This window comes from Ascidia mentula, chromosome 6 (genome assembly GCF_947561715.1).
Source record: "Ascidia mentula chromosome 6, kaAscMent1.1, whole genome shotgun sequence".
Taxonomy (NCBI): domain Eukaryota; kingdom Metazoa; phylum Chordata; class Ascidiacea; order Phlebobranchia; family Ascidiidae; genus Ascidia; species Ascidia mentula.
In genome coordinates this window covers 11475375-11498123 of record NC_138571.1, presented here as the reverse complement: position 1 = coordinate 11498123, position 22749 = coordinate 11475375, and the positions used below count along the sequence as shown (strand labels likewise).

General features: G+C 37.3%; 2 protein-coding genes across 2 annotated transcripts; one reads left to right on the top strand and one right to left on the bottom strand.

Annotated features, from left to right (window-relative positions):
* Positions 1-176: 176 nt before the first annotated feature.
* LOC145905615 (major facilitator superfamily domain-containing protein 6-like protein B) lies at positions 177-7581 on the bottom strand. Its single transcript, XM_082992861.1, has 12 exons — positions 7310-7581; positions 6926-7077; positions 6125-6730; positions 5932-6002; positions 5701-5818; positions 5410-5599; positions 4855-5016; positions 4352-4479; positions 3851-4024; positions 3235-3398; positions 2590-2827; positions 177-2157 (listed from the first exon to the last, which is right to left on the bottom strand). Exons 1-12 carry the CDS (start codon positions 7531-7533, stop codon positions 1949-1951), a joined length of 2436 nt encoding a protein of 811 aa, XP_082848987.1. The 5' UTR covers positions 7534-7581; the 3' UTR covers positions 177-1948.
* A 2264-nt stretch (positions 7582-9845) lies between these two features.
* On the top strand, positions 9846-20096 carry LOC145905495 (uncharacterized). The gene is made up of 13 exons (XM_082992712.1): positions 9846-10877; positions 11265-13993; positions 14406-14567; positions 14808-14969; positions 15376-15516; positions 15731-15892; positions 16972-17085; positions 17345-17442; positions 17525-17707; positions 18879-19119; positions 19213-19243; positions 19306-19410; positions 19482-20096. The coding sequence occupies exons 1-12, from the start codon at positions 9899-9901 to the stop codon at positions 19386-19388; spliced, it is 5085 nt and encodes a 1694-aa protein (XP_082848838.1). The 5' UTR covers positions 9846-9898; the 3' UTR covers positions 19389-19410; positions 19482-20096.
* The last annotated feature ends 2653 nt before the right edge of the window (positions 20097-22749 follow it).

Genomic DNA, 22749 nt, shown 5'->3' with positions numbered 1-22749 from the left:
AAAAACTAATCGAATAGTGAAGACCTGTCGCATAGCTTACATCTTAAAAAGCACGCTACAGGTAGGTAGGTACACACATTCATTTATTTTCCTTTAAATTTTCACCATTGATTTGATCGCGTATTGTGTTATGCCGTATTGCAGAAATTTGGTTTTTGAAACCAAGACAACCAATGAACAATGCCAACAGGTCGAAATGTTATAGGCACTAATAAATTTCAAGACACAGAAAATTCTCGGCAACGATCAGCAAAAATTCAACACACAGGGCGAAGTAATAGAAGAAAGTATCCGGTACAAAAATGATAGACACGGTAGTATTCGACGATAACGCTATTGGAAAAAATACGCCTGTGGTATTCTTTAACTATTGTGAGCAAACGTCAACAACAAAACTGGTCGACGAAAAATTATTCGGAACTAGATCTTGACACGAAACGCACATCTACAGAATGCGTAACTCTATGTACAATTGGATATTCGGGGTTGGTGCTTTTGAGCTTTAATCCAACAATATGTCAGTGCAAATCGAAGAAACGTGCATATGGTGACAGGACGTAACTCCACGACGCTACAAACGAGGAATGTTTTAACACGCTTTATTCCCGGTATTTAAGCTTTGAAACGTTGCTTAACCTTTGACCGTATTTGTGTGCAATATCTGGTCAAAAATAGCCAATTTGAATGTTACAGCACAAGTAAGGTTAACAAATAATATGTGGGACAACCAAGCCTCAATAATATGTGGGACAACCCGCCTCTTACAATACAATCAGCACAAATGGAAAAAGGCAGAATGGAGTAAGGAACTACTATAACTGCATTAGGAACAAATACAGACATGCTTTACCACAATTGTTTCGAAAGCAATAACAAATCGGAGAGCAAAAAGAGTGCAAATACACATAAAGGTGCAAAGATCCTCTGGTTTCAATAGTTTACAACTTATCAATCTACAGGTGCATGGTTATGAAGATAACTGAATTGCACATTTCATTGAAGAATTAAAGATACTAGTACCTTAAAAACAGCCATAGCTTTGATACACTGCACACATGTGGATATTAAAAAGTAAATTGGAAATAGCTTACAAGCAAACATGAACAACATATAAACTGTCAAGGACACTGCAGTGAGTTTTCTCTAAATCTACAATGACAGGCATTTGTCAAACAGGAAAGGAAATTTTCAGCTAGAAAAATCATATTGACAGATTGTGCTTTAAACTCACAAAGACAGAACATGATTGGTTCATTCTTGTCATGAATAACATGGCTGTTTTAACAGCAGAAACCGAACGGAAGACCATATAACAACACTTCAATGACAAAGTGCTCCTCAAATCATTCTATGTCAAGTAACATAAACACTTGGTGTTCTAAAGTGAATTCTATGGGGTCTTGAATACTAGAAGGTATTTTTTCAACTAACAATACTTTAACTGCTATTGGCATAAAAGGTACCTTTTGGCAAAAAAAAGACATTTTCTAAATGGTTTGTGAATGCGATGAGAAAACAAGAACAGAGAAACCTGCATTTCAATACTGCAACTAGACAATTAATTTCTGGAAATTGAAAGAGAACATTGGCTTCGGTTAAGTGAATACTATTAATATAAACGATATAATTATCCTACGAATAACTAAAGTTCATCACATTGGCATAGTTCTTGTTTAGCATCAACTGACAGCTAGAAGCATATTTAGCAGAAAAACACACAATTGTTGAAGAAATTCAGGTCAAGTTTTCACTGAAGAAGTTTAGGGGTAATAACATGGACTTGATGAACAAATTCACTGTTTTTTTTAAAATTATTTCTGGAATGACTTGCCTCAAAATGGTTTTTACTGCGCTGCAAGAATGCTACATATGTATATAATTCACACGCACCTAGAACTACAAATTTACAAGACGCACAATGAGCAGTTGATAGCATCGGTCTTACTGATCAAAGCATTCGTGAATCTTCTTTCTTCATAGCGACGGCTAACCAATCATGTTCATCATTTTCATCTTCAGAAGATGTTGGGCTGTATTCCTGCTTGTAACTTTTATGGCGCTTTGACTTTGGCTTTTTGATCCTAAGTCCAGAATTGCCCTTTTTTCTGTTGTTGTTGTGACCATGTTTTTGTTGTGACGGTCTTGTGCGAGTGTACCCTGTTAGAAAGTTTTACTAGTTTTAAACAAAATAAATTGTAATTGTTGAGCTGGAGGCTTCCGAAAATACTTGTGCACATTAATTTTAAAAATTACAAAATAATTTTTGAAACAATCACAAAATTTGACTTTTCTCAATTTTCACACTACATCCAAACATCAACGATCACTGTTGATTAACGCCCAATACGAAAACTGCAATTTTAAATGTTAGCCACAAATAACCGACTTCACTGAAATTGTAGTTCATTTGAGATAACTTGTATACTTTTACTGCAATCAAACCGGAAACGGGGAATTTAAAAGATTAAAGAAAAAGAGATTAAAGGTAAATACTGACCGAAGAGATAGATAGGAGCAAAAAGATAAAACTAAAATCTTGTCAGAAATGGTATTTGTAACATACACAACATCATGTTTTGGGCAACTTACATGATTTCTTGCCAATGGAAGCATCAAAAATCTCCTCCTCATCCTCATCACTATCAGCAACCAACTTTGAGTATTTGTTGTGAAGCCTTCGAGGAAGACAGCAACACTGGTAGAAGAGGTACATAGACGCCCACACGGCAATGAGGAAAGAAAATCCACGTAGCACGGGCACAAGACTGCCGCCAGCCAGGTCGTACCAAATTCCAGACACAATGCTCCCAATTGCAAATGCAACACCCTGGTTAAGTGTGGAAAACAGTCAATTAGTAGATTATTCCTATTTACTATCACACTATATTAAAAAAAATAAAAGTTGTATAAAAAAAAAACTGTACATGTCAAATGTTAAAAAAGGTCTTTGAAGTCTAGTATAAGAAATGTTATAACTTTTTTCTAAACTGTGCCTAAGAACAATACAATGACAGGATGTGGCATGGAGACGGAGGTTGACTGAGGTTCTATAACGCTGGCTTTTCAGTACCACTCTCAGTAAGCCATTATACCACACATCTAGTTGTTAAATCTTCGTTCATAATGAAAGCAGTAACTTAACGAAAATTATCAGCACCAATGTACATGTAAAGCACAAAAAAAATCGTCAAATGCTAAAATGGTGTAAAAGAAATGCTAGTTTAAAATACACACCTGGTAGGTACAAATGTAGGCAGTATACAGAGCTCTTTGCTGAGATGCTCTGGCAAAAACATGGATGTCATTAACTCGACGAATTGAGCCGGAATCCTCATTCCATGTTGTTGACATTGTCATGTTGGTCTGGTAGCTCACCAATGTCCACAGTAATGAGTGCCCTGAAAAAAAGGTAAAAAAGTTAACCTTTTATTTGGAGCAGACATCAGCAAAATATGGTACTTTTTACTGCACCTTTACTACACAAATTAGTGTTCAGTGGCAGAGCAACTTTGCATACTATTTTTTCCAAGAAGTCAACTTTGAATAACTATTTCTGAGAATTTAACTAAATGCTCAGTAAAATGAAAATATATTTCTTGCTTATCTTCCCACAATCTGAGCCTTTACTTGAAATAGGCCTCAAAGATGATCATTTTTAAGATACAAACATATATGTGCATAAGGATTGATGAAAAGAATGGATTGAATTTAAATCTCTTAGTTTTATAAACCAAACATGAAAAGTATAGGTCACATTACATACCAAGACGATATTTAAACTCGTCGTGTTTGGCATTTCATGTTTGCACAGTCTAGAATAGCAGAATCTGGCATGAAGCAGTCCACTCACCAAATACATTCAGGAGCTGTAGGGGAACAATCATCCATGGAGAAAAAAGAATGGAAAATAGGAAAAGTTGGGCAGCCACAAAGTAGAGAGTCACCGGGCCCACTATGAATGGTTTTATGGCTGTTAATAGTCGCCGACCAAACACAGCAGCGATCATAGCCGACAACGCCCCAGCTAAAATGTAGGGTATGTTAAGTTTGTTGCAAAAGATAAACATCTAAATGTGTCAGAGTGGAAATAATTTTTTTTATATTCCTTATGTGAGAAGTTCAATATGTCTTCTTGTCTATTACAAAAACAGTGTCAGATTAAAAAAAATGTAAACGATCAAAATATTAAGGTCCATTTTTGAAGTGCTGAAGGTGTTAACAGCCTTGATAGTGAAATAAAACATTTAAAAAGATAGACAAAATCAAAAAATCACATAAAAGGCACAAAACTATGCCACAAACAAGAATACAAATATCTTTCAATTATCATCTGTTTTTACAAAACACAAACCTGATACAAACGAGCCATAGATAATTTCTGAGGAGCCGGACATATCTGCAACCTCCCACAGAAGGAAATCTTGAACAGCAGCTTGACTCATACCCACAATAAATACAGTCACAATAAGAAGGGTGTGCCTGCATATAAATCAATATCGTGTCAACACGGCAAATTGGGTTTAAGGCTAATTTGATAGGCACTGACTTACTGTGATTTTATGTCCTTTGTGATTTACTTTTAATGATTTACCAGAAAAAAGTAGATATTTACAATAGTATGGGATGTTTACTGATTAAAATTATTGACAAATTGGTGTAAGTTCTAAAACTAGGGTTTGACCACAAATTTTGTAAATTATGTTTTACAACAGGGCGTAACCCACAAAGTGCTGACAAACAATTAATCTTTAATTCAAATACACCAACAATTGGCAGATTAAATGTCAATGCAGCCATTTCAGAGCAGACTTTCGCAAAATTACATGTGATGTCACTATCATTTTGAATACTTGCCTACAGTCCGTGCACGTGATGGATGAGCATGTGGGGCACATCATACAAGGGATCTTTTTCATTTGTTCGTGGGCAGAGCGGGAAGTGTAAGAAGGGTAAAATGGTGCAACAACAAATGCCAAACCAGCCAGGCAAGCAAAAGCATAGAAATGGATGTGAAACCTGGTAAATAAAGTGTGTCTGGTTGGATGGTTACTGAAAAAAATCCAGCAACAGACTATGATGGTAATCCCTCCACAACACACAATGTTTGACAGGAAATCTGCATGTCAGTGATGAATAGTAATTTATCACTTTGTTTCAATTTTGGCCAGCCACAATTGTGGAAACTGCAAAAGCTATTTGTGTGCTTACATACAAGTGCTTTAAGAATACATTTTTAAGATTTAAAACATAATAACTTTTTACAATGCAGACATTCTAAAGTTTGTTTATATACCATTAAAAAGCATTTAATAAAGATTTTACAACAAATCCTACTCAAACCAGTGTTTAATGACTTAATTGAATTAAAACAATGAAAAATCTATGAAGAAACTGAATATAAAATGTTACCTTGATAAGTTGATGTTTATCAAGCAAGGTGAAAAGTAAACCAGCAAAGATACAGATATTCCACAGATCAAAACTCCAACCATTGCCCAGGTTCGCTGACGGCCATATCTGTTTAAACTATCCAACTCATCCAGCAATTCATATAGGGAGTTGTCGCTAAGCAACTCTACCGGCGAAGCAAATATTTCACCTGAAAAGTGACCATATTTTTGCATGAAGTTGAGCAGAAAAAAAACAAGTTAGAAGGCAAGAAATACTAATACAAGTGCGACCAAGAAAGTGTTCACTTACCAACTGCCACAATAAGCATCACCAGAAGAAAGGTTGATGCATTTTCTGTCACTTGGTGCACAATGCTGTTTTTCAGGAAAGTCACTGTTGTTGATATGCTTGTGTTGGCTGTTTGGTTCTGCGGAATAAAAAAACAAAAAACTCATTGTTTAAGATCAAAATGCAGCATATTTAACAAATTTTCTTTCTATTTGCTTCATGTTTAGCAACCTAACATATCGCATAGCTTACCTTTTCAATTGTTGGAGTAGCAAAGTTTTCCAGATTTGTATCATTTGAAATTGATCGCTTTTGAATTGATTCTGAAATCACAATGTGCGTTAAAGTCAATTTTTTTCAACAATCACATGCAGCAAACACAGGAGACATTTTTCGACAAGTTTTATTATTATAGAAACATGAGGTTTAAAAAAAAAATTCAAACCTTGAGATAATTCTTGTTCTAATGCAGATATAAGAAGAGTTTTGGAGGGAATTGTCAAAGACTTTGTATCTTCATTAGTATTTATGAATTCTTCAGGTGTCAAAGATGGATCAAAGGCCTTATTCCTAAGAAAAACCTTTTTCAACTTCTCAACGACTTTACTAACAGTATCCACAAGACTTGCACTTGTGGTTTGGGGTAACTCCAAAGTAGAGGTTTTAATTGTGCTTGTAGGTGCTTGTACACTTTCATCTTCACTGTTTATGTTGTTTGCGATGTCCAAGCTAGCTTCAAGCCTTTTAGCAATTCCTCTTTGCTTCCATAAAGGCAAGTTCTTCGTTTCATCGTAAGTTTTTAAAAGATCAATGATTTCTGTTTTGTTCTTTGCCAAGTCTTCCGCCACACGAGGAGAAATTTGGACTGCAAGTTGGTAGGATGATAGGGTAGTTGTTGTCCGCTGTGCAATATTACTCGATGCAGTTGTCTGCATGGCAATTGATGTTGCATTGCCTTCTGTTGGCTGGGCAGTGGTAATTACTTTAAGCTCTGGTGCAATAGTTGTCGAAGTGGTCACATTGTATTCATTCACAAGAATTGGAGGGTGATCTATCAAAAAATATATCATTATATTAATCAATACCTCATACAAGTATATATGTTGTACTTTGTCAACAAATATTATCCACAGACAAGAAATGGACCCACTACTACCAGATTATTAAAGTCAAATACAATAAACACATGCAAACAATGTTAAAACGAGTAATTTGCACAAAAAATCATGTAGTCTTTTTTACACACCAATAACATCAGATACTCCAGGTGTTAAAGAAGATGCTTTGAAGCAATTCTTAAAGATGTCAGGATCCTGGGCAGGAACGAGGGTAATAGAAAGATTACTTGCAATAGCGGCCAATAATGCAAAGCACAAAATTATTCTTGTCTTCTGGATTCTGTAAAAAAATGTGTTTTTAAACATTGGAGACATCTAACCTTCCTACAGTGACCTAACATAGCTTGTGGAAAAATGTGTAGGGTGTACAGATAATTTATTTTTTACATTTTTTGCACAAAAAAATAATATATATCTGAAAAGTTATTCCTCAACGATGTGTCACAAAGAAAAAAATGGTTTGATTTTCAAGATTTTAAAAAGCATTTTAATATTATCAACAAGCAACCAACCTTTTGGCCATGACCATCCATATTGGTGCAGCAAAATACCAAATCAATGACTTTGTCCCACTCACTATTCCAGTTTGTGTAGCAGATAAACCAAGATCTCGGTAGTACAGAGAGATAAATGGAAACAAACATGCTTTTGCTCCATGGTAGGCCAAATAAAAGAAGCTTGCCACAGCCACAGACCTAGTGACATTCCATTGAATTTGTCTGCTAAACTGTCCCATTTTTCCACATTTGTCTATTTATTTACTGTTTAAACGCGACAATTCATGAGGTCTGTAAAGAACAAAAGGTAACAGCATATGTGTTAAAATTCCACTAGGTGCCAGGTCATTCCAACGCCACAAACAAACAATACGGTGGCAGCCCTCCCCTGCCATACGACAACTCGTCAGTCGTCACAGATCACTACGTTCTGGACTTCTACCGGTACAGTCATAGTAAAATATTTGGTCATCTGTGCCGAAAAGGATTTTTTACCAGTCATTGCAGCTTTTTCTCATGCTACTGTGATAAAAAACATCCAATTTTGGTGCAAATTATAATTGCATCGATTTTATTTCAAATGTTTGTTGTCTAGCGCAAACACCGCGGCCAATCATTTCCAAATAATAGCAGTTCTCAACCTGGGATTTGCAGAGCGTTGTCAGGCGGTCCCACCACTTCTGAATATGTGAACTGTGTGACCGAAAAATATTTGAGCGTTTTACAATAGACCTGAAAACATGGTCAAGTACAGCTGCACATTTTCTGGTCGAGAGCCATTGTCCCAATAGAACACAAAAATAGTGCAATAAAAAACAGTTTGTTTGCTTGCTTTAGCATTTTGTAAGTTAAACTAAAAAATGCACGTTTTAACTCATAATTTAGGGTTGCCACACAAGAGGTTTTCTAGACATGTTCCATATATTAGAGCAGCGATGTCCAACCCGCGGCCCATCGAAGCAATTTGTGCGAAAATAAAAGGCATCGGGAAATCAAATCTGCACCAGGGAGAAGTACGTGAAGTGCTGAATGTTTTGTATTTGTTATTATGCCATTTTTCGTTTTATACGTTATTGGTAAATTTTTAGTTACTGTCAAAAGTGATTCGTGTAATTATTATAGTTGGCGCCGACCCATAAACCAAGAAAAAAACCTTCGGGATTCCAGGGCCTGGAGGCCAACATAACCTGGGTTCGAATCCCGATATGGTTAAACAAATATGAGTTGGTGAAACACCCTGTATTGTCACTTGTTATTCTAGCGGTAATATTCATCTGTATTTAATCCAAAGCATGCAATGGGTGAACCAACTGTAGATTTCAAGAAATCTAAACACTCCATGATGTTATTGGTACAAAATTCCGTTATGATGGCAGTGTTGTGCAAAAAGAAATGAGTGCTATATAGTGTTGGCCGTAGTCAATGTGCTTGGGCGGGTTTGACTGCGAGTATATGGATTCGGTAGAATGTGAATTAAACTTTTATGTGTGGGCAGATTCCTATTGTCAACTCGGTGGAGGAACTAATGGATGACAATAGAACAATGATAAGTAACGCGATATGAAGAGATACGCGATATGTTCGTGTTATAGCGACATTTTCAAACAATTTTCTTCCTACATTCATATACTCGATCACTTCCAAACTTCATAACAAACCATTGTTACGCACGTTATACAATGCAACAGACGCCATTTTTGTGGTTGTACAATACATTTAACTAGTTGTACATTTCATACGTTTTATGTATTTGCATTGTACATTGTGGAATTGTTGATACGATTTTCTGTTAATGATCAACCTTTTGTAGCCTACATGTCTTCGAAAAATACGTTTTGTTAGCAATGGTTTATTTTCCAGTACCACACTTGTTCAATGTGGCAAGCAAACGAAATTTGAGTTTCAAGCATAAATGTAGACTTTGAAAGGAAACAAAAGCTTCGACTCGACTCGATGACGGAGAGAAGGAACAAGCTCTCCCAGCAGGGGATTACCCTGTGACGTGCACTATTGTTGACAATGTTGCAATAACATAGGTGGTTGATTTGGCAAGAGTTCCAGTCAGTCCATTTGACTAACTCGTCAATCAGCGGTGACATTTGTTGGATCTTAGTGTTTAACATAATTTCTTTGTATGATACTGACAAATAACGGTATATGTTGGGTGATGCATATGAGTTAAGTGAGTAGGTAGTGTAGTAATATTGCATTTAACATCCCAACATATTTTCATGTGTTGGACTGGTAGCTGAGGTGTATAGACAGCACAAAAACTATTTATTTGCAAGGTGAACAAGTGCATAGTCTTCTGGGCAAAACAAACATAATGATGATACATAACAGCCTCCAACAGGATCAGATTTATGCATAATATGGCTGAATTGTATTAATATCAATTTTGTAATTCTACAAACGGTAAAAACATGTTGGTTTAGTTCTATTTATATCAATATTTTAAGAATTTTAGTTTGAAAAACGTTCATGGTGATATGTAAGCTTGAGTTTTTGTTGAAAAGTTAAATTTGTGTTCATGTATTTGTTCTGCAGTAATACTCGATGAAAATTTCTGTGTTACAAGAATTTTGGTAAAGTGTACACAAGAAAATGGAATCTTTGCGAGAGTATTTGGTGAAAAATGGCCCTCAGCTATGTCCTAACTTTGAAGGCCTGTCCTATGATGAACAACAAATAAATGAAATGTTTCAAGAAATCTTAGGAAAGGCCAATGCCAGTAATAACCAAGGCCTAATTTTTTTGGAGGACCTGGATATACAAATTACTGAAAGTGTACAAAGCCTGTTCAATTCTAAACAAGGCAAATGCTTAACCCTAAATGCAGTGAACAATACCTTGCACAGTGTCAACAAGCGCCTTGCATCATATTTGTGTTCAAACAAATCGGTCGATGGAGTAATGGCATTTATGTTGCGACATCCTGCTGATTTTTTAGTCTGGGGTGAATGTATTTACTGGACAGACGGAAGCCGAAGAGCCCCTGATGTAAAAGAATATGAAACTCTAAAGGAAGTTGTACCCCAGCGCAGTGACGTCATTCTAAACAGCGAAATGAACTTTCAAAAACAAACAAAGAGTTTTCAAAAACACATCCATCCAGACCTACTTGAAAGTGCTGGCCTTTTTCGATACGAACCTGGAAATCCAAAGCAGCATGACACATCCATTCGATTATCAGTAGCTTACCTGTTAAGCCTTGTGCAGGCCAGTGGTGACTCAGGCTGCACGCTCAACGCTCTTGCAACAAAAATAAAAAAGGCGTCTGTACAAATTTCACGAACTGTTTGCCCTCGTGCAGGCAATGCCGCTGAATTGGTGAAAGACTTTATCGGAAAGCACTGTCAGTCTTGTGTTGTGTGTACCGACGGTCGAGTGTTTGCTCCTCGTTGTAAGGCTTGGGAGAACCTGTGTACTAAAGCTGTGCAGAGGCTTGTAAAGGCAAGTTTGGCTGTCGAAGAGGAACTACCAAGTATGGCATTCAACGCTTCGGCAGTAAATCTAGAGAGAATTGGAGATCCTGTGGAATTAAGCCAAAATATCACAAATCAAAGAAGGGAAAACAAGCAAGGTAAAATATTTTAAGCATAAAAAAGTCAATGTCGATTATATGTAGGTGTATTGGTTATAAATCTTAATACATTAATTGGTTTCCAATTTACTTAACGTGTGTATCTATAGCTTTCTATCGTAGAAAATTTTAACATGCGATATTCTTACGCTATCAAAGTTGTATAAAGTGGCACAAGTCATGCTTATTATTAATATATTACTCATTGGTTGCCCACACAATCGTTTGCACAGCACCGCATGCTAACAACGCTATCGGGAAACTGGATTTCAGATTGACCACTTCTCACCTACATGTTGTGTCAAAATTGTATCACTGTTTTTTACGGCGACACAAAATTGTTGCGATATCCCAAATGCCACAAAATACATCTGTTCAAATATTTAGACACAGACGAGGGCTGGGAGACGGCCACGAGGAAATCGAGTCAGCGCAGGGCATCCATTCAACTCCCAATGGCGGAAAACCCCAAAAGCGATCCCCGCGCTACTCCAAAGAAGAAAAAGCGTAGTAAAAATAGGAGACGAAACAACTCAGAATCAAAAGCGTCAACCTCGCCGACGTCTGGTTCACACAGACCCGGGCGTACAAATGAGGACAAGTCAAAAGTAAATTATAACTCCAGACCTTCGTCATCACGGTCTCACCCACCCACTCCTAAGCGTGCAAAAGCCAATCGTGCATCGACCTTAAATTCATCCAGTGGTCCTACGTCACCGATGACGTCACCACGTCCCGGCTCCTCCTTGCCAGCAATCTCCACAAAGTCGCCAAACGAGACAGAGAAGTTAGCAGGGCCCATTAAAGAAAGCATTGTTAGTCCGACCAGTCCAAAGTCGACAAATCCTGTAATGTCACAAACAGTAATGGCGCCCTGGGCGAGAAAGGAAGACATGCAGTCCAAGGTAACCATGAGGGAGTATGTTCGCACTCCCAGCCCAGTTGAATCCGCAACCCGACGGAAATTATTTCTTCCAACGCCACCGGTCAAGACACCTGTTCCATCAAGGGATGAGAATAAACAGAGTGCAAAAACACCTCAAGCACCAACCAGAAAGCTCAAACCGCATTCTCTGTCACCTAGTGTTAGTGATCCGAATTCTAAATCACAGGCAACACCAGTTCAGCTGAAACCACAGGCAACACCAGTTCTGCTGAAACCACAGGCAACACCAGTAGAACAGACAAAAACAGCAATACCAGCACAGATGAAATCACCGGTAACACAACTCCAACAAGTGATGCCCCCATCTTCGGCACCATACGTTGGCCCTTATATCCACCGCATGGTTTCTACACCTCCAGTTCTTGTAAATCCGTCCTACCCGACATCTTCGACGCAACATATCTGGTCGTTTCCCCCGGCGCCCCCCCAAGTACCACCGGTATTTAGAATGCAACTGAATGCACAAGTGATGCCAAACCAACAGCCTTTGGGGCAGGAGCGGGTTTATTTTCAGCCAACGTTGGAAGACCAACATATGATGACGCTGCAGCAGCAAAGTCGTGATCTGCAAAAGCAAAACGTGCAACAAATGCGTTTGCTGGCACTACAGCTGAAGCAGAAGCAGGAGGAGCAAGAGCAGTTGCAAAAGAAACGACAGGAGGAGCTGGAGAGAGAGCAAGAGCTAAAACGCCAAGAAGAATTTCTGCAACACCGAAGACAAGTTATAGAACAGCAAAAGCGACAACAAGAGGAAGAAAAACTTTGGAAATTGCATCAAGAGCAAAAAGAAGAAAAACGCATCGAAGAAATTTTAAAACAGTCGCAGATTGAGGAACAGAAACAACGGCAGTTGGAAGAGGAAAAAAGATTACAGAAACTGAATATGCGCAAGAAATTGAAACAAAAACCGAATCTAACGCATGAAATGGCCAAGACCAATTTTGTGAAGAGTACGAACGATAAAGTGGCGGACGTTGGGTACGTGGAACCGTCGGGTTTGTGGAAACCAAACGTTGTCCAACAACCTGTTCCAAGCTTTCAAGAAAGCTCACAATTGCAACATAATCAGGTTATGGCAGATCCCTGGGAAGTTGATCTGTCCAAATTGAGGGCCCAGCAGCAGCTTCAACTGACCATGCAGCAAGGCAAACGAGCTGTTCAACCCAACACTGTACAAGTACAGCAGGCATTCCAGCAGCAAGTAAGGGAAGTGGCAGAAAACCCCCACGAACAACGGAAAAGAGAGCTGATTTTAAACGTAGAGCTGATTTTAAGCAAACTAAAAGACTCTACTCTGCACATAAATGTATTGTTCGTGCAGTGTCTCGTCGGAAGCCCCAACCGGCAATCTTTTACATCTGTGAAACAGCTCAACGACTTCATAAACACCTTCCCTAGCTTTTTTAAAAGCGAAGGTGGTTTGGTGTGGCAAATCAAACCACAGGCAATTCCGATAGAACAGAAAAAAACAGCGGTAACACAACTCCAACAAGTGATGCCCCCATCTTCGGCACCATACGTTGGTCCTTATATCCACCACATGGTTTCTACACCTCCAGTTCTTGTGAATCCGTCCTACCCACCTCCTCCGAAGCAACATGTTGGGTCCGCTGAAGTACCACCAGTATTTAGAATGCAACCGAATGTCGAAGTGGTGCCAAACCAACAGCCTTTAAGGCAGGAACGGGTTTATCTTCAACAAAGGTTAGAAGACCAACATATGATGACGCTGCAGCAGCAGCAAAGTCATGATCTGCAAAAGCAAAACGTGCAACAAATGCGTTTTTTGAAGCAGAAGGAGCGAGAGCAGTTGCAAAAGAAACAACAGAAGGAGCTGGAGAGAGAGCAAGAGCTAAAACGCGAAGAAGAATTTCAGCAACACCGAAGACAAGTTATACAGCAAAAGCGGCATCAAGGGGAATTTACAGTTCCCACGGAAAGATTTGATCCAATAGCCTCTAGCATTAATTTAAGGAATCGAGGTAATCAAAGGAGACCAGAAAAAAATGCAATACTCCAAGATTGCATGAGGGCCTACAAAACAAATGACGAGGAGATAACTTCTTCGGTAGCTTCCTCACTTCCTGATGAGCTCGATTTAACTTTGTGTGGAATCACTCAGAAAGAGATTGAAGCTCTCTCTTTTGTTATTGAAAGAAGAAACAAATCGGTAATATTTTATAGTTTATGAACTTGTTTCGATGCGAGCGCCTTGTGTGATGTCATTTTCGCCACAGCACAAAAGGTTTACGATTTATGGTCGCCGCTACTTTTCGTGCAGTTTTCTACATTCTTTAGTTGACGTAGAACCGAAAAACTTTGCATATATATTTGTTGTAGATGTACCTTTAGTTTTACGCAAAGTTGCCATGGCATTGTCATATGCTTTTAAACACCATAATAAGCAAATATATACATCAATGTTTCAACATTTCAATTTTGTAAAATTGCTCATGTTTTAGTACCAAGAATGTGTGGTCATTACTTTCTTGCTTGACATGCATGTTCATTGAAAACCTTGTACCCCTTCCTTGTTTGTATTCTAACAAATATCCTTATTTCAAGTTGATTGTATCATTCAGATGAGGAAACTCAATCTCTCTTGGAACAAGATAGGAGATACTGGAGCAGCTGCCTTGGCTCGTTGCATTCACAACATTGAAGAACTTTTTCTGTGTGATTGTGACATAGGAGTTGAGGATGTGGAAATTCTCTCGGAGAAGATTAAAGATTTACAAAAACCTGTAAGATATAAATCAGAAGTTAAGTAAAGCATGGCAATTGGTTGTTGTGTCGTTTCATATCACCACTATAAGAAAATATAAAAATAAGTAATAAATTTTGTAAAATTGAGTTTATTTTAGTACTCAGGATGTATGGTCGTTACTTTCTTGCTTGACATGCGTGTTCATTGAAAACCTTGTACCCCTTCCTTGTTTGTATTCTAACAAATATCCTTATTTCAAGTTGATTGTATCATTCAGATGAGGAAACTCAATCTCTCCTGGAACAAGATAGGAGATACTGGAGCAGCTGCATTGGCTTGTTGCATTCACAACATTGAAGAACTTGATCTGGGTTATTGTGGCATAGGAGATCAGGGTGTGGAAATTCTCTCGGAGAAGATTCAAAATTTACAAAAACCTGTAAGACACAATTAATCCTTCACTTGTCACTTGTGCTGGGAACAAAGTTTGGTCTTTATTCTGTTTTGTGGCATCGTGGTGTTGAAATCCTCTCAAGAGAATATAAAAACATTAGAACCACATTTAAAATTAAATTTTTCTATTTCAGCTTGTTTTATCAGTTGTATTGGTTTGTGGTAGTTTGTTTATGTCAACCACAGTAGCCATTGCTTAATCAGATTTTGCCCATTTTGCGCTTTTTCCATCCATATTTTGCCCATTTCAATAGTTTTAATGGCTTATAATTTAAAACAAACATTTTAAAAAATTATTGTTTGCTCATTAATCATATAAGTATGTATCAATGAAAACATGTCTTTCTGAACCAAATATGTTTCAAAATTTTTTGTGTTATATCTGTTTTTAGATGAAATATGTGGATCTATACAGCGACAATTTGACAGATGAAAGTGCCGAGTCATTGGCTCGATGTGTGCACAATATTGAGTGTTTGTCAGTCAGTCATGACCACTTTACACAGGCAGGGAAGGATCTCATCAATTCTAAAGTGAAAATAATCTACATGCATGTTTTTGTTGAAAACAAAGTAGTAAACTGTTCATTACAATTAACATTTCTTCCGATCAAAAAATTGCATTCATGTATAGCAAGGTTTTATATAATGTTTAATTTACAACAATACAGAATCTTATCATAAATATTACCACTAAAATCTTAATAAATGAGACATGGCTAATAATTATATTTTCTATATATTACAGAAGCATAAAGAATATCAAGTAATCCAGTCAACATCATCAGTTGTTGGCGTGGAAGGTGGCAAACTTGATGTGATGGGTTGTGTTGTTGATATTCCTCCTAATGCACTGGACACAAATGTAAAAGTTTGGATACGAAGTTACTATGGAAATACTAAGCCAAATGTAAGTGATTTTACACATGTGATGTGAATACAGGATTTTACTGTCAAAAGATTTTGACTGTTTTCTAACGCTCAATATCAACTTACCTGACGGGGGCCTTCACCGTGATCAGGCCTGCGGAAGGCGCAGGGTAAGGCTTAGCCAAGTTAGGCTTGGCTGACCCTTGCGGTTACTCCCAAATGTGGGTAACTCGGCCCTACAATTTCTAAAAAAAAAAAGGCTTAACATCGATATTAGATCCAACAAATGATGTTTGTGAGCTTATCAACGTTATCAACATGTGATTGACTTTTTCCCAAACACCTATTCCTGTGGCTCAGTTCATAAATTTTGAAATATTGACTTTTAAGTCATTTACTCATGAAAGTCCACAAGTACAGTTTAAAGGAAAAAATAATTGATGCAACTTCTTTGAACAAAACACAGCAAGGATTTGTGGAGCCTCCAGGAGGTTCATGTGCCCTATAAGATAGCAGAAACAGTCCCAGGCGATGCCAAAACATCTTTTCAGTGATGAGTGTTTTTGCCTTGGCATATAGAAAGGCAGGGCTAACTTTGAATTACAAATTGGATGAGGTTTTCATGATTCATATTTTCTGCATTTTTCCAGCTATTTTATCTAAAATTATGTCCATGTAGGGTGGTTCAAGCAACTACCCTGCAACTAATTTAGACCTGAATGTGTAAACAAGAGGTCAGAAAGGACAAATCACAGATTCAATTATCCCTCTGGACATTTTGATGCTTTTTTTAATAATTTTTAACAATACCCTACAACAAATGACTACCTGACTGAGTTTGATTCCCATGTATCACCTGGTTGCTATGTTATGTGCCACCTTTCCTTATGACAGACTTTATACAGACAAAAAGTATATGTTTTACTCCAAACACCGAATCTTTTTAAACAAATGAGAAAAAAATATATCATTGTATCAAAAATACACAATTTTTACAACCATGTACAAACATATGGAATATTTTATGTTTGTTCTCTTCACAAATACAAGATGTAATTTCTTGGGTGTTAGCAAGTAAAATGTTTCGTTATTTCACAATTATATTTTTTCATATCACAGATGGAAGTTACTCCATTGTTGTATTGTGGACCAAGTGGGTTAAAGTTCATCAAAGATGTCACCATTACTTTACCAACATGTTTTGTGTGTGAAGATCCTCAACAACATGTTGTTGTAAGTTTAATTAATTTCTTGTGAAATTAAGTCAAATGAGCATTTACATGAATTTGCAAAAAACAAGAACCTCGTGTTTATATTTAGATAGCTTAATTATTATGGAATAAAAATAATTTGATTTATCCTGAATTAGTTCAGCCAATAACGAAGTAAGTATTAAAGTGTACATTGGTACTGAAAGTAATTTGGAATTGTTGTGACTTGAATAAACTATTCTTTAAATGTTGTTGTATTAATGCTTTAACAAAATATGAAGGTTAAAACAAGCCAAGATGGTGAAATGTGGGAATATTATCAAACTTTATCCTACAGTGGGGAGGGGAAGATTACATTTAAAGTAACTCACTTCACATGGTAAGTTTAACAATTTTATATGAGAAATTAATGTAAGACTATCTAATTTTGGAACATTGAAATTTGTGTGTGGTACATTTAGGTTTCAATCGATTGTTGAAAATTTCTTTCAATGGTCGAAAAATAAAGTGGTTATTAGTGGGTTTCCAAAAAGGGAAAGTTCTGACCGTAAAGAAAGACTTTGTAGATTTGTCATTTGTGACAAATTGGAATTTAACTCAAGGACTGAAGATAATCTTACCAAGTTGCTTGGTTTCACTTTAAGGTAATATATCACATAAAAGCTGTTGTGATGAACAATAGCTTGGAAAAATGTTTTGTAGAATTAACTTATAGGCCGTATCACAATTAAATCTTGAAAATTGAGCTTTAGAGGTAATTTGCCTTCATGCACCTGGTGACAGTTTCTCTTGTTTGCCAAAAACAATTTCTTGGTCTGATGACTCATGAAGGGGGACTACTATTGCTTAACAGAAAAAAAAATTATTGCAGCTATTAAGACAGCACATGGTGGGGTTTTGCAAAGGCTTACCGCCAAACTGCCAGTCTTAGGGGAGGGGGGGTACAAACAGCCCAAGGTGGCCCCATAGACAGTTATGAGACATGTAATTCTGAATGCATTGTGTAAAGAAGGGTTAGTGATGCCCCTGGGGGAGCGGTTAAAGTAGTTATCTCGAATATAATTTTGACCAGAATTCCTAGATAAGGGTGGGGACTAGCAGAAAGTCACAAAATGAGCATACTTTCTGTGATTCATTTTTCCACAAAATCCACTTCAATATGTCAGCTACATGTTCAACAACACCCTCTACCAATTTACTGCCTGACTAACGACCCTGAAAACCGTAGTAAAGCAGCCCCAAACTCGCTGAAAATCGCCCTGGCAACAGCCTGTTCATCTACGCTCATTCAACCAAAACACTGACTCCCATGCATGACCCATCGCATTGTTGCACATGATTAACTATGTTAAGCAGGAGTTCAACAAGAGCATTTCCCAACGAAGAAACTCGTTTCCATAGAAATACAAAGATACGGCCTATATAGGTATTTAGCAAGTGTATCAGTAGTTGAATCTGCCCAAACAGCCAACATCATCAATCAATGTAACATATTAAATGGAAAAATAAATGACAATGCATTTTATTAACCAGATAAATAAAAGCTAATAAATACATCAGTGTAGTTTTCCTATTTCAATATTAGGTTTTTTATTGCAATTAACACTATGGTTTTTATGTAAAAAACTCTCTATTTAGGTTGTAATTTTGTAAAAACAAGTGCAGTGGAAAAGTTTTAATAATGACTGAAAGTACAATGTTGCAAAATAAGGCAATTGATGTAGTAACATTAATACTCTGAAGTCATTCTTAATAATACTTTCTTCTGAGAGTCTAAACGATAGTGTCTAAATTTCTTAATTATTGTGTTACCAGATCAGACCAAAATGAAGCATTGCTCGCACTTGAAAACAAAAGCGGCCGAGTGACATTTGATGAAAATCATATTAAACTGGAGAAAGTATATTCAAACAATTGGACACAACATAATTTTATTTTTACGTTTGCTTCACACAATGGTTATGAAAAAGTTTTTGTCAAATTGTATTTTAATGGCGAGTTATTCACTACAAACTTTGGTGTAGAAGTTGAAACAGAAGACACAGAAGAAAAGCAAGTAGGTTATATCATAACCATTATCCACCATAATCATAAGATTAGACTTTGTGTACTTTGCTTTTAGATTAAATGTGTATATATTTGTCTACAGAGTGAGTCGCCAACCACCTCGCAACAAGCAAGTATGACTAAACACTAATTAGTTTAAAGTTGTAAGTCTCTTACATTTTGTTGTAATTTTTAGGTGCTACAATTTCAGGCTGTATATTAAATGAACCACACATCAATATAGCAGGAGGCTCAGTTAACAAAAAAAACACTCAATAAACGATGTCAACTTAATTACCAGGTTTGCATGGTGTTGCTAAGTGTACATAGGCTTATACTGTGAAAAATAGCATAATTGGAATGTGTTTATAGATGGTGAGCCTTCATGCAGCAAAGATTATTAGTTTCATCTTCCAATCCTTGTCGTAAAAATTAAAAATTTAGAGAGTAAATCAACTTTATGCAATGTGAGATCAATGCAAGGTTCTAACCCTAATATTAAGTACGAGACAAAAGTTACTTGGTTGAGTGTATTATCTTTGCACTTGTTGTGTTCTGATGCAATTTAACATATTCCACAATTCCCTGAATGTATGTTTTTGATTTATTGTACGTTATTTTTTTGCTATTTATCTATGCAATGTAGAGAAGTATTTTAGTTATTGTTTTCATTTTGCTTATGTGATGCAATAAACCAGGGATTTAACAGCGTAATGTTTTGCAACACGAAACATGAATGCTGTAAAATCCCTGGTTTTTGGGAAATTTTTCTGGCTCAAACTTTGCCAAAAACATAGTAATGGTTCGGTTATACACGTGTGCGCTAATTTTGACAAAGGCTTATTTCATTACAAAACCCAAATCGGTCATCAATGACGATGGTTGCCTCACATTCCTCGAAAGTTCATCCCGGGGGCCAGTGTTACCTTCAAAAATATTTTATTGTCGAAACGACATTTATTTAGATGTAAACTTTGTTGTTTGCTATCACACGAATAACAAAATAATCTTTATTGAAGGCGACATTTGTAGTCGAGCAGCTTGTTTTAACGAGGTTTTGTCCACGTGAAGTTTGGTTGTGGCCATGCGAAGAGAGTCGTACAAAGCTTTGTTTCCATGTCAGGTTACAAATCGCGGGCCAACGGAAATTAGATCGGGAGCCAAAATTGGACCACTCTAGCCCACTCTGTCGCTGTGCACTGAAAAGAAGCAGAAGGGCGTGGTCGAGTTTATGCGGATATAACATCTTATCACTGCAAACATTAGCGGAATAACTATTACTCCAAAACTATTACAGGACCAGGCTGCGCACAAGCGGACGTTACATTAAAGTTTTCAATTTAAACGTTTCCTAAACTTCGGTCAAACATTTGAAAAGAAATTCAAAGATGGTTGAAATGTCAACAAACCCTTGACAATTTAGTTAATCGTCTTAACTTGGCATAGCAAGATGCGGTAAATACAATGATGGATTCCTCGAATGTGTAAAAGTGAAGGGAGATAACTTCGGCTATCGACCTTTATGTGTTTACAAACATCCGAAAGATGGCGCTGTTTGGTACCAAGGAAGGGAAGGGTTGTCTTTGATTGTGCCGCCAGATTTCAGAATACGTCGCTAAACGATTAGCTTTACAAGGCCCAAATTTAATCAACAGCCTTTTCGGGACACTTGTTCGATTTCGCCAGGAACCAGTTGCGTTTGTCGCCGATGTTAAAGCGGTGTTTCAACAGGTGAGGGTAAATCCAAGAATAATGGGAACTTTGTAATTTTTATGACATCCAATTTCTTATATAATGGCAAGACGTGGCTTTGAAAGGAACTAAACGTTATGGAACGAAGTATGTTATTTTGAAAAGTGTTGAGTTTTTTCAGTAAGAGTGCCGATCCTCCACCCCAAGTAGCCTACCAATAGCGTTCCGAATATGGGAATATACAAATGAATAGTAAACATTTCTCAACGTTTTAACGTCAAGATAATATCGCAACTGAAAAAAGTGCCGCATGCTTGTGACAATTTCTTTTCCAAATAATGAATGTGAGTTGTCCAGGTTAGTTTTTCATCAATGTATACACCGAGGTACTTAATATTATCTGATCGCAAGAGTTTTTCATGTCCAATGATGATGGTGAAATCGCTAGTGCTTGAGGTGGAAGGGCAAAACAATAGGAACTTTGTTTTCCGAATGTTGAGGGAAAGTCGATTGTGCCTTAACCAGTTGTCAACATTTGTAAGTTGTTCATTAACACGGGACTGTAAGTCAATAAGTGATGAGGAGGTCATGGAAAGAACCGTGTCGTCAGCAAACAATTTAGTTGTGAAATTGGATACTTGCGGGAGGTCATTGATGTACAATAAAAAAGTAAAGGAGCTAATGGCGAACCCTGTGGACAACCGCATGTTATGGGTTTAATATCCGACACAGAATTTCCTATTCTAGTAAATTGACTTCTACCTACACACCCTATTAGTCGTTAGATAGCGCACGTTAGCTGACACAATTAGCGATTTGGAGCGGGAAAATAGAATCTATCGCTCTATTGTTGGACGCTGTCACTGTTTCGTATTCTATTTTGCTAATGGTCAACGGTCAAATCTGTGGATGTGTAAAATTGCAGTAATAATGGCGATGCATTAATTCAGGTTGAACCCTAAATAATGATGTTAATTTGTTTTACAACATAAAGATAGCTCTATTAATAATTATTTTGATCATCTGTATGCACCTATACGGGCTTCTCTGAAATACGCAAACCACGCGAACCACGCGAACCTCACGAACCATGAGAACCACGCGAAACACGCGAACCTAGCGAACGACACGTTAACGAAAACCAACAAATTATTTCATATTATTGTCTTTATGACACGAATTCAAAAAGAAGCATCGACCACCTACCCAAGGTACAGTAACGAATAAATAACAAAGAAATTTCACAATTAAAAAATAATAGCTTAGGCTCACAATATGAAGGGGCTCGCGTATTTTAGTTGGTTATAGCGTAAATAACTCAGTAACAATACCAAAAGAGGTTCGCGTACTTTAGAGAGAACTTGGTTAGCGTGGGTAACTTTTTTGAAACAGTTTTTCTTTTAGGTCTTGTCTTTTTTCGACTAATAAAACACATCGTTACCACCGTAGCGCATTTTGCGCACATACTCTATACATCTAATCTAAAACCTTAGCGCCGATCTTACCCCCAACCCTGGATATCTGTGGCGCTGTTATTAATTACATTTTTATTTCAAATGTTTGTTGTCTAGCGCAAACACCCCTTCGCATCTGTGATGTCACAATATCAATCGTACTCGAGATTGCAAAACGTCAAACCTTCCTGATCGTTTTGATCACCGTGGGGTGCAGTGCTGCCGGGTGCAATGTAAACTGGGCGATTGGCCAAAAAGAAAACCTTGTTGGCATCCTGGTCAAGACAACCAGGGTTCGAATCCTGATGTGGTCAAACAAATATGAGTTTTTTACCTTTGGCTAAACACCCTGGGGCCCTTGACAGAAAAAATATGTGGCGGTGCGAGGACCTTTTCTTTTGGAGATCATAAAAACATACAGGTGGGACCCAGCCTTTACAACAGAAATCCCTTTACTTTTGAGAAAAACAATGGTGTTCGTGGGCCCCTTTAGT